The 12,825-nt window shown below is 43.1% G+C and overlaps 1 protein-coding gene across 1 annotated transcript; it reads right to left on the reverse strand.

The window, feature by feature from the left end:
• Positions 1-1,501: 1,501 nt before the first annotated feature.
• LOC120017946 (trichohyalin-like) lies at positions 1,502-2,989 on the reverse strand (the record flags this gene model as incomplete). The annotated part of the gene is made up of 1 exon (XM_038960905.1): positions 1,502-2,989. A coding segment is annotated over one exon (1,488 nt), but the record flags the coding sequence as incomplete, so codon positions are not given.
• Positions 2,990-12,825: the final 9,836 nt, after the last annotated feature.

Consider the following 12,825-nt stretch of genomic DNA (forward strand, 5'->3'; position numbering starts at 1 on the left):
TTGTAGCGGTAGTGGTAGTGGTAGTGGTAGTTGTAGCGGTAGTTGCAGCGGTAGTTGTAGTGGTGTTTGTAGCTGTAGCGGTTGCGGTAGTGGTAGTTGTAGCGGTAGCGGTAGTGGTTTTTGTAGCGGGAGCGGTAGTGGTAGTTGTAGCAGAAGTGGTAGTGGTATTTGTAGCGTTAGCGGTAGTGGAAGTTGTAGCGGTTGCGATAGTGGTAGTGGTAGTTGTAGCGGTAATGGTAGGAGTAGCTGTAGTGGTAGTGGTAGTTATAGCGGTAGCGGTAGTGGTACTTGTAGCGGTAGTGATAGTGGTAGTTGTAGCGTGGAGTGGAATTTGTAGCGGTAGTGGTAGTTGTAGCGGTTGCGATAGTGGTAGTGGTAGTTGTAGCGGTATCGGTAGTGGTAGCAGTAGCTGTAGTGGTAGTGGTAGTTGTAGCGGGAGTGGTACTTGTAGCGGTAGTGGTAGTGGTAGTGGTAGTGGTAGTTGTAGCGGTAGTTGCAGCGGTAGTTGTAGTGGTGTTTGTAGCTGTAGCGGTAGTGGTAGTGGTGTTTTTAGCGGTAGCGGTAGTGGTAGTTGTAGCGGTAGTGGTAGTGGTAGTTGTAGCAGTAGCGGTTGTGGTAGTGGTAGTTGCAGCGGTAGTGGTAGTGGTGTTTGTAGCGGTAGTGGTAGTGGTATTTGTAGCGGTAGCGGTTGTGGTAGTTGTAGCGGTAGCGGTAGTGGTAGTGGTATTTGTAGCGGTAGCGGTTGCGGTAGTTGTAGCGGTAGCGGTAGTGGTAGTGGTGTTTGTAGCGGTAGCGGTAGTGGTAGTTGTAGCGGTAGTGGTAGTGGTAGTGGTAGTTGTAGCGGTAGCGGTAGTGGTACTTGTAGCGGTAGGTACTTGTAGCGGTAGTGGTAGTTGTAGCGGTAGTGGTAGTAGTATTTGTAGCGGTAGTTGTAGTTGTAGCGGTAGTTGTAATGGTAGTTGTAGCGGTAGTGGTAGTAGTATTTGTAGCGGAAGTGGTAGTTTTAGTTGTAGCGGTAGTTGTAGTAGTATTTGTAGCGGTAGTGGTAGTTGTATTTGTAGCGGTAGTGGTAGTGGTAGTTGTAGCGGTAGTGGTAGTGGTAGTTGTAGCAGTAGCGGTAGTGGTAGTGGTAGTTGTAGCGGTTGTGGTAGTGGTAGTGGTAGTTGTAGCGGTAGCGGTAGTGGTAGCAGTAGCTGTTGTTGTAGTGGTAGTGGTAGTGGTAGTGGTAGGGTAGTCAGTAGCGCGTAGTGTAGGGCCCTCTCTCTTTTTCTCTCTTTCTCCCCTCTCTCTTCTTCTCTCTTTCTCCCCTCTCTCTTTCTCCTCTCTTTCTCCCCTCTCTTCTCTCTCTCTTTCTCCCCTCTCTCTTTCTCCTCTCTTTCTCCCCTCTCTTTCTCCCCTCTCTTCTCTCTTTCTCCCTCTCTCTTTCTCCTCTCCTTCTCCCCTCTCTCTTTCTCCTCTCTCTTTCTCCTCTCTTTCTCCCCTCTCTCTTTCTCCTCTCTCTCTTTCTCCTCTCTCTTTCTCCTCTCTTTCTCCCCTCTCTCTTTCTCCTCTTTCTCCCCTCTCTTCTCTCTTTCTCCCCTCTCTCTTTCTCCTCTCTTTCTCTCCTCTCTTTCTCCCCTCTCTTCTCTCTTTCTCCCCTCTCTTTTTCTTCTCTCTTTCTCCCCTCTCTCTTTCTCCTCTCTTTCTCTCCTCTCTTTCTCCCCTCTCTCTTTCTTCTCTCTTTCTCCCCTCTCTCTTTCTCCTCTCTCTTTCTCCTCTCTTTCTCCCCTCTCTCTTTCTCCTCTCTTTCTCCCCTCTCTTCTCTCTTTCTCCCCTCTCTCTTTCTCCTCTCTTTCTCCCCTCTCTTCTCTCTTTCTCCCCTCTCTTCTCTCTTTCTCCCCTCTCTCCTCTCTTTCTCCCCTCTCTCCTCTCTTTCTCCCCTCTCTCCTCTCTTTCTCCCCTCTCTTCTCTCTTTCTCTCTTTCTCCTCTCTTTCTCCCCTCTCTCTTTCTCCTCTCTTTCTCTTCTCTCTTTCTCCCCTCTCTCTTTCTCCTCTCTTTCTCTCCTCTCTTTCTCCCCTCTCTTCTCTCTTTCTCCCCTCTCTTTTTCTTCTCTCTTTCTCCCCTCTCTCTTTCTCCTCTCTTTCTCTCCTCTCTTTCTCCCCTCTCTCTTTCTCCTCTCTTTCTCCCCTCTCTCTTTCTCCTCTCTTTCTCCCCTCTCTCTTTCTCCTCTCTCTTTCTCCTCTCTTTCTCCCCTCTCTCTTTCTCCTCTCTTTCTCCCCTCTCTTCTCTCTTTCTCCCCTCTCTCTTTCTCCTCTCTTTCTCCCCTCTCTTTCTCCCCTCTCTTCTCTCTTTCTCCCCTCTCTTTCTCCTCTCCTTCTCCCCTCTCTCTTTCTCCTCTCTCTTTCTCCTCTCTTTCTCCTCTCTCTCTTTCTCCTCTCTTTCTCCCCTCTCTCTTTCTCCCCTCTCTCTTTCTCCTCTCTCTTTCTCCTCTCTTTCTCCCCTCTCTCTTTCTCCTCTCTTTCTCTCCTCTCTTCTCTCTTTCTCCCCTCTCTTTTTCTTCTCTCTTTCTCCCCTCTCTCTTTCTCCTCTCTTTCTCTCCTCTCTTTCTCCCCTCTCTCTTTCTTCTCTCTTTCTCCCCTCTCTCTTTCTCCTCTCTCTTTCTCCTCTCTTTCTCCCCTCTCTCTTTCTCCTCTCTTTCTCCCCTCTCTTCTCTCTTTCTCCCCTCTCTCTTTCTCCTCTCTTTCTCTCCTCTCTTTCTCCCCTCTCTCTTTCTCTCTTTCTCCCCTCTCTCTTTCTCCTCTCTCTTTCTCCTCTCTTTCTCCCCTCTCTCTTTCTCCTCTCTTTCTCCCCTCTCTTCTCTCTTTCTCCCCTCTCTTTTTCTCCTCTCCTTCTCCCCTCTCTCTTTCTCCTCTCTCTTTCTCCTCTCTTTCTCCCCTCTCTCTTTCTCCCCTCTCTCTTTCTCCTCTCTTTCTCCTTTCTTTCTCCCCTCTCTCTTTCTCCTCTCTTTCTCCCCTCTCTTCTCTCTTTCTCCCCTCTCTCTTTCTCCTCTCTGTCTCTCCTCTCTTTCTCCCCTCTCTCCTCTCTTTCTCCCCTCTCTCTTTCTCCCCTCTCTCCTCTCTTTCTCCCCTCTCTCTTTCTCCTCTCTTTCTCCCCTCTCTTTCTCCCCTCTCTTCTCTCTTTCTCCCCTCTCTTTTTCTCCTCTCCTTCTCCCCTCTCTCTTTCTCCTCTCTCTTTCTCCTCTCTTTCTCCCCTCTCTCTTTCTCCCCTCTCTCTTTCTCCTCTCTTTCTCCTCTCTTTCTCCCCTCTCTCTTTCTCCTCTCTTTCTCCCCTCTCTTCTCTCTTTCTCCCCTCTCTCTTTCTCCTCTCTGTCTCTCCTCTCTTTCTCCCCTCTCTCCTCTCTTTCTCCCCTCTCTCTTTCTCCCCTCTCTCCTCTCTTTCTCCCCTCTCTCTTTCTCCTCTCTTTCTCCCCTCTCTCTTTCTCCTCTCTTTCTCCCCTCTCTTCTCTCTTTCTCTCTTTCTCTCTTTCTCCCCTCTCACTTCCTCTCTTTCTCTTTCTCTCTCTCTCTCTCTCTCCCCTCTCTCTTTCTTCTCTCTCCCCTCTCTCTTTCTTCTCTCTCCCCTCTCTCTCTTTCTCCCCTCTCTCTCTCTTTGTTTCTCTTTGTTTAACCTCTCTGGTACAAGTGGGACGGTAGCGTCCCTCCTCGACAACAGCCAGTGAAATTGCAGGGCGCCAAATTCAAAACAACAGAAATCCCATAATTAAAATTCCTCAAACATACAAGTATTATCCACCATTTTAAAGATAAACTTCTTGTAAATCCAACCACAGTGTCCGATTTCAAAAAGGCTTTACTGCGAAAGCACACCATGCGATTATGTTAGGTCAGCACCTAGTCACAGAAAACCATACAGCCATTTTTCCAGCCAAAGAGAGGAGTCACAAAAAGCAGAAATAGAGATACAATTAATCACTAACCTTTGATGATCTTCATCAGATGGCACTCATAGGACTTCATGCTACACAATACATGTATGGTTTGTTTGATAAAGTTCTTATTTATATCCAAAAATCTCAGTTTACATTGGCGCGTAATGGTCAGAAATGCAATGTCTCAAACAAACATCCGTTGAAAGTGCAGAGAGCCACATCAAATTACAGAAATACTCATCATAAACATTGATAAACGATGCAGATGTTATTCATGGAAATATAGATAAACTTCTCCTTAATGCAACCGCTGTGTCAGATTTCAAAAACGCTTTACGGCGAAAGCACACTTTGCGATTATGTTAGGTCTGCACCTAGCCACCGAAACCCATACAGCCATTTTCCAGCCAAGGAGTGTCACAAAAGTCAGAAATAGCATTCAAATGAATCACTTACCTTTGATGATCTTCATCTGGTGGCACTCCCAGGTCTTCATGTTAGACAATAAATGTTTGTTTTGTTCGATAATGTCCCTCTTTATGTCCAAATACCTCCTTTTTGTTCGCACGTTGTGTCCAGTAATCCAGTAATAAAAGGCGCGTGCACTAATTCCAGACGAAAAGTTTTTAAAAAGTACAAAAAAAGTTAGTAGTAACATGCCAAACGATGTTTAAAATCAATCCTCCGGTTGTTTTTGTCATAAATAATAAATAATATTTCAACCGGACAAAAGCTTCGTCAATAGGAAAGGAGAAACAAGAAAGGCGCGTTTGTCACGACTTCCACCGAAGGTGGCTCCTCTTCCTGTTCGGGCGGCGCTCGGCACTCGTCGTCACCGGTCTACTAGCTGCCACCGATTCCCTTTTCCTTTTCTGTTGGTTATGTCTGTATTGGTTTCACCTGTTTCTCGTTTGGGGTTTTACTCAGGGCTATTTAAGCCGTCTATGCCCGCCTGCTTTTGTGCAGGCTTATTTTCTGTTCTGTTTGTGGATGGTTGCGTTTGTTTATTTTGTTGGACTGTTTTCGTGTCCTGTTTTGGGTAGGTCATATTTTATCGCCTGTTGTTGTTGGCGTGACCTTGTTCTGACCGGAATAAATTACGGTACCCAAAACCCTCTGCTCTCTGCGCCTGACTCCGCACCCACCACTCCTAGCTACGTAGCAGCGTTCCCGATCAGGGCGCATGGCTGATAAATGGAAATTTCCACTGGCCACTGATTGAAAGTGCTGTATCTCCCTCATTTTTCAGAGTAAAAGCCTGAAACAATGCCTTAAAGACTGGCCATGTGTAGAGGAAGACACGGAGCTTGTGAACTGGGTCCCAAGTCTTTGTATGGTGTATAGGCTTTCAATGGAAAAACAGCCTTTCAAAATAATAGTACTTCCTGGTTCGATTTTCCTTGGGTTTTCGCCTGCCATATCAGTTCTGTTATACTCACAGACATTATTTTAACAGTTTTGGAAACTTTAGAGTGTTTTCTATCCAAATCTACTATATTTGCATATATTTGCATAAGCATATCCTATCTTCTGGGTCTGAGTAGCAGGCAGTTTAATTTGGGAACGGTTTCCATCCAAAATTCCGAATGCTGCCCCCTACCTTAGTGAAGTTAATCAATCATGTCAATCATGTCTCATTAATCAATCATGTCTTACCCTTACACCAAGCTAAAACACTGAACCTGGGGTGAGACCTTGATTATTAATTACAAATGTTTTTTTTCCATGCACAGTGCTCGAAGCCACTTGTTGATATGACAATTGTGTTTTGACAGGATAATATAGCCAGACATGATGTACTTTGAGCAAATTACAAAAACATGAATTGGATCAAACGTGTTCTAAGCAAGAGGATAATGCTGTATGTGCTTATAGACTAAGAGCCAAAAGCAAAAGCTCTTTTAAACGAACTCAAGCCCATAGCATATGACTTGTTCTTTAGTTAGTTCAGTCCTATGCTCAGTTCTAAGATAATTGTCATTAGATGGGAATGCTAGAATGGACATTGTCTGTTATCAGTAACCTCACATGAGCAAGACCATGAGCAGTTTGTTATTTATTTGTTCTATTGGTTCTATCAAGGGTTAGGGATAGGGGTAATGGAACATTTGACCCTTTTGGCATGTGGCTGTTCTAAGAGGGACCTTTAAGACTGCGGTCTTTCTCTCTGGCTGGCGACACTCTGACTCGCTCACTGTGATATTAGCATGCAGCTCAGTGGGCCATTGAACATATCCCCACCACAGCACATTATTGAGTCAGCTTCTTAGACACGCTATTAGCATAGCAGACCAAGGTAGTATTATCGAGTATTACTAGAGGAAAACACCTTGTCAAACAACCAAGCTCTGCCAGCAGCAGAGAATTAACAGCGCTATGTCAACAATTAGGATGTAAATATTTGTTTGCTACTTCACAAACGCCACAGCATCTCTCTGTTTAAATGTGGCTATCCAAAAAGGCTTTGAGAAAAAGTACAGCTGACTTTGTTTTAATACCCTTGAGAAAGTGTTTCTTCGATAGTACAGTATTCCTGCACAGGAATCTGTCTTCCTGCACTTGAACATTGCTTATCTAAGATGTCCTTTGAGTGATATCTGAACTCAGTGGAACAAAAAGTCTGTTCTGTTCTGTTTTTGGACCATAGAGAGTGCTGGTGTACATGTCATGTGCTTCTGTGGCCACACAGTGAGAAGGGATTCAGTACTCTCTGTGGTGCTACTAATGGCCTTAGCCTGAAATAAAGGACTGTCTAGGGTCCACTAATATACTGTAGCTCCCCCAGACCTTTAGAAACTCATTAAAGAGTCATGAATAACCTGTGAATATAAATGTTATTTTTTGAAAGGCCTTAAGAACTGTTGCTCATAATGTAAAAGGAATTACCTAATAAAAACTGTTCAGTTGATTTCAAATAGAGAGACCTGTTGGCTTAAGTAGAATGGCCTCTACCCATAAACCTTTTATGCACAGCACAAGTTATTTTTACACCGCTTAGAGAGAGGATCTGCATCAGTCTTGCGTATCAGTTCAATAACATACCGAGAATGAGTTTGATCCCTGGTTGTCATAACAGACTGCTGTCTCTGGTTTTGATATGTGAGCTGTAATGTGCTCGCCCACACACATAAACGCTCAATCAATCTCTATCCTCTGTCTTACACTCTCGCCTTCAACACACTGTTTCTCTGATCTTTCTCCTATTTCTTTTCTAAAACAGACATTAACATATGTGGGCCTACACAGCAGGCTACACACACACTACACACACACTAACCCACACACCACCCACACACCACACACACAGTAGGCTACACACATTCACAGTAAAGGATTATCCATGGCCATACATATTGTGACTTTTTTGTACCTGCAGTGTGTGATTGAAATTCTACTGAAGACTCAAAGGTGCTGTCTTTTACCTCACCCTGCAAAGCAAACAGGCATCTTAGGTCAGTCATACTGTATACAGGCGCTAAGTAGTAGACGCTGCTCATATCACACTGTCCACAGAAGGTCAATGCTACTACAGACAAACCTTTACAAAAACCTTTCTCTGGTTCTGTACTTCCGCAAAAGAGGTGATGGTAGCGACTACAGTTGAAGTCGGAAGTTTACATACACCTTAGCCAAATACATTTAAACTCAGTTTTTCACAATTCCTGACATTTAATCCTATTTCAAATTCCCTGTTTTAGGTCAGGTAGGATCACCACTTTATTTTAAGAATGTTAAATGTCAGAATAATAGTAGAGAGAATGATTTATTTCAGCTTTTATTTCTTTCATCACATTCCCAGTGGGTCAGAAGTTTACATACACTAAATTAGTATTTGGTAGCATTGCCTTTAAATTGTTTAACTTGGGTCAAACATTTTGGGTAGCCTTCCACAAGCTTCCCACAATAAGTTGGGTGAATTTTGGCTCATTCCTCCTGACAGAGCTGGTGTAACTGAGTCAGGTGTCTAGGCCTCCTTGCTCGCACACGCTTTTTCAGTTCTGCCCACAAATTTTCTATGGGATTGAGGTCAAGGCTTTGAAATGGCCACTCCAATACCTTGACTTTGTTGTCCTTAAGCCATTTTGCCAAAACTTTGGAAGTATGCTTGGGGTCATTGTCCATTTGGAAGACCCATTTGCGACCAAGCTTTAACTTCCTGACTGATGTCTTGAGATGTTGCTTCAATATATCCACATGATTTTCCATCCTCATGATGTCATCTATTTTGTGAAGTGCACCAGTCCCTCCTGCATCAAAGCACCCCCACAACATGATGCTGCCACCCCCGTGCTTCACGGTTGGGATGTTGTTCTTCGGCTTGCAAGCCTCCCCCTTTTTCCTCCAAACGTGACGATGGTCATTATGGCCAAACAGTTCTATTTTTGTTTCATCAGACCAGAGGACATTTCTCCAAAAAGTATGATCTTTGTCCCCATGTGCAGTTGCAAACTGTAGTCTGGCTTTTTATGGCGGTTTTGGAGCAGTGGCTTCTTCCTTGCTGAGCGGCCTTTGAGGTTATATCGATATAGGATGTTTTACCTGTTTCCTCCAGCATCTTCACAAGATCCTTTGCTGTTGTTCTGGGATTGATTTGCACTTTTCTCACCAAAGTACGTTCATCTCTTGGAGACAGAATGTGTCTCCTTCCTGAGCGTTAATGACAGCTGCGTGGTCCCATGGTGTTTATACTTGCGTACTATTGTTTGTACAGATGAACGTGGTACCTTCAGGCGTTTGGAAATTGCTCCCAAGGATGAACCAGACATGTGGAGGTCTACAATTTTTTTTCTGAGGTCTTGGCTGATTTCTTTTGATTTTCCCAAGCTGTCAAGCAAAGAGGCACTGAGTTTGAAGGTAGGATTTGAAATACATCCACAGGTACACCTCCAATTGACTCAAATTATGACAATTAGCCTGTCAGAAGCTTCTAAAGCCATGACATAATTTTCTGGAATTGTCCAAGCTGTTTAAAGGTACAGTCAACTTAGTGTATGTAAACTTCTGACCCACTGGAATTATGATACAGTGAATTATAAGTGAAATCATCTGTCTGTAAACAATTGTTGGAAAGATTACTTGTCATGCACAAAGTATGTGTCCTAACTGACTTGCCAAAACTGTAGTTTGTTAACATTAAATTTGTGGAGTGGTTGAAAAATGAGTTTTAATGACTCCAACCTAAGTATATGTAAACTTCCGACTTCAACTGTATATAATCATTCAATATTATATTATATATATGTGTGCGTGTGCGTGTGCGTGTGCGTGTGTGTGTGTGCGTGTGTGTACAGTACCAGTTAACAGTTTGTACACACCTACTCATTCAAGGTTTTTCTTTATTTTGACTATTTTCTACGTTGTAGAATAATAGTGAAGACATCAAAACTATGAAATAACACATATGGAATAACCAAATAATTCTTAAGCAAATCAAAATATATTTTATATGTGAGATTCTTCAAAGTGGGCACCCTTTGCCTTGATGACACCTTTGAACACTCTTGGCATTCTCTCAACCAGCTTCATGAGGTAGTCACCTGGAATGCATTTAAATTAACAGGTATACATTGTTTAAAGTTATTTTGTGGAATTTCTTTCCTTCTTAATGCGTTTGAGCCAATCAGATGTATTTGTGACAAGGTAGAGGTGGTATACAGACGATACTCCTATTTGGTAAAAGACCAAATCCATATTATTGCAAGAACAGCTCAAATTAGCAAAGATAAACAACAGTCCATCATTACTTTAAGACATGAAGGTCAGTCAATCCGGGAAATTTTCAAGAACTTTTAAAGTTTCTTCAAGTGCAGTCGCAAAAAACATCAAAGGCCTAATGAAACTGGCTCTCATAAGGACTGCCACAGGAAAGGAAGATCCAGAGTTCCCTTTGCTGCCGAGGATACGTTCATTAGAGTTACCAGCCTCAGAAATTGCAGCCCAAATAAGTGTTTCACAGAGTTCAGGTAGACACATCTCAACATCAGCTGTTCAGAGGAGACTGCGTGAATCAGGCCTTCATGATCGAATTGCTGCAAAGAAACCACTACTAAAGGACACCAATAAGAAGACCAGGCTTGCTTGGGCCAAGAAACACGAGCAATGGACATTAGACCGGTGGAAATTTGTCCTTTGGTCTGATGGGTCCACATTTGTGAGACACAGAGTAGGCGAACGGATGATCTCCGCATGTTTGGTTCCCTCACTGAAGCATGGAGGAGGAGGTGTGGACACTTTTGTTGATTTAAAAGAAAAATATGACACACTTAACCAGCATGGCTACCACAGCATTCTGCAGTGATACACCATCCCGTCTGGTTTGCACTTAGTGGGATTATCATTCGTTTTTCAACAGGACAATGACCCAACACACCTCCAGGCTGTGTAAGGGCTATTTGATCAAGAAAGAGAGTGATGGAGTGCTGCATCAGATGACCTGGCCTCCACAATCCCCCAACCTCAACCCAATTGTGATGGTTTGGGATGAGTTGGACCGCAGAGTGAAGGAAAAGCAGCCAACAAGTGCTCAGCATATGTGGGAACTCCTTCAAGACTGTTGGAAAAGCATTCCATGTGAAGTTGGTTGAGAGAATGTCAAGAGTGTGCAAAGCTGTCATCAAGGCAAATGGTAGCTACTTTGAAGAGTCTAGAAGAAGAATTTAACACTTTTTTGGTTACTAGATAATTCAATTTGTGTTATTTCATAGTTTTGTTGTCTTCACTATTATTCTACAATGTAGAAAATAGTAAAAATAAAGAAAAACCCTTGAATGAGTAGGTTTGTCCAATCTCTTGACTAGTTCTGTATTAGGTGTAGGGGGTTAGTTTTATTTATTTGGCCTTTTTTATGATTATACCGATAACAGACAGAACAGGTAGAGGGCAGAACACACCCAGATCCCCTACCAAATCAAACCCACCTCAACGCCCCAAAAAATGTAGATATTATTAAACAAAAAGTAAAACAATTATAATACAAATTCTAATTTGTGTTGGTTTATGGAGTTTTGAAATTAGCTTCTACAAAGGATAGGAAAGGTTGCCAGATATTATAAAATGTAATTGCAGATCCCCTAACGGAGTAGCATGTTTTCTCTAGCTTCGGATGTTGCATAACTTCCTTTATCCAGTGGTTAAAAGTAGGATGAAATTGATCCTTCCACTTAAACAGTAGAAGACATCTAGCTGGAAGAGTAGTAAATGTCAGTATGTTGCCCATAGAACTATTTAGAGGGGCCACTGCATAGAACTGTTTTTTTTTAACTAGGCAAGTCAGTTAAGAACAAATTCTTATTTACAATGACAGCCTAGGAACAGTGGGTTAATTGTCTCTTGTTCATGGGAAGAACGACAGATTTTTACCTTGTCAGCTCGGGGATTCGATCTAGCAACCTTTCGGTTACTGGCCCAATGCTCTAACCACTAGGCTACCTGCCGCCCCATAAAGAGGGGCCTCCTGTGGTGCCACTCCATAGCACTGTTTAGAGGGGCCTCCTGTGGTGCCACTCCATAGAACTGTTTAGAGAGGCCTCCAGTGGTGCCACTCCGAATAATGCAATAAAGGCTCATCGATATCCAGAAATCTGTCAATTTCGGGCATGTCCAAAACATGTGTAATAAAGTAGCAGGAGCCTGCTTACATCGGTCACAAGTGGGATCAGGGAAATTAGGATTTTGAATGGGAATAATTTTTTGATCTCCAAAAAGTCACGAAAATGTACGAATTTGTGTGAATGTCTGTGCTTGCACGCATGCATGCTAGATAGTCCTGTCATCAGCCATGGAGGATGGCATGTGTCTGTCTACAAGGCACCACGGCCAGGTTAGGACAAACCAAGTCATAGCTAGCCACAGTATCCCTCCATTTGACAGAGAGGCCTCCCCATGTGTGTTAAATGAGACAGTGAAACATAATCCACATGATGGGATACAAAATGCTGTCCTCTGCATGCTAACACTTGTCTTGCACAATACTTTGAGAAGAGGGTAATAGGCTCATGTTCTTTGGTGGATTTCTGAGTCATTTGTTTGGACAGCCTTGACTGTTAAATGGGCTTACCAAGCTTGTCAGTCAGCAAAATAAACACCATTCTGTGCTAATATCTGCTAGCTTTGCTTTGGACTCGGCCTGCACTGACACTGCACTTTTCTCAGTAGGCCAGAAGGAGGAGATTTGGAAAAGTGTTCACTCAGACGTACATAGGGGAAATATCGAGACTAATTGCAATTGATTAAAATAGAAGACCGAAATTTTTTATTCGTTTACAGTTAACACTAGAATGGCTGGGCCTCAACGAGTACCAATAGCCGCTCTTGGGGTATCTATTTTCACAGTCTATTAAATCGATTTAATATACACCATTACACTAAGTCCATTAGTAGTTGTTTAAGAAACATTATGGTACTAAGAAAATGTATTTCAAAAGAACAAAATAGCATATTTTGAGTTGAAATATGTTACTAGTCTGTTCTTAGTAGTAATTTTTCCAACAATTGTTTACATACAGATTATTTCACTTATAATTCACTGTATCACAATTCCAGTGGGTCAGAAGTTTACATACACTAAGTTGACTGTGCCTTTACACAGCTTGGAAAATTCCAGAAAATGATGTCATGAATTTAGAAGCTTCTGTTAGGATAGTTGACATAATTTGAGACAGTTGGAGGTGTACCTGTGGATGTATTTCAAGGCCTACCTTCAAACTCAGTGCCGCTTTGCTTGACATCATGGGAAAATCAAAAAAAATCAGCCAGGACCTCAGAAAAAGAATTGTAGACCTCCACAAGTCTGGTTCATCCTTGGGAGCAATTTCCAAACGCCTGAAGGTACCACGTTCATCTGTACAAACAATAGTACGCAAGTATAAACACCATGGGACCCCGCAGCCGTCATACCGCTCAGGAAGGAGACGTGTTC

The sequence above is a fragment of the Salvelinus namaycush genome, chromosome 22, assembly GCF_016432855.1.
Source record: "Salvelinus namaycush isolate Seneca chromosome 22, SaNama_1.0, whole genome shotgun sequence".
NCBI classification, from domain to species: Eukaryota; Metazoa; Chordata; class Actinopteri; order Salmoniformes; family Salmonidae; genus Salvelinus; species Salvelinus namaycush.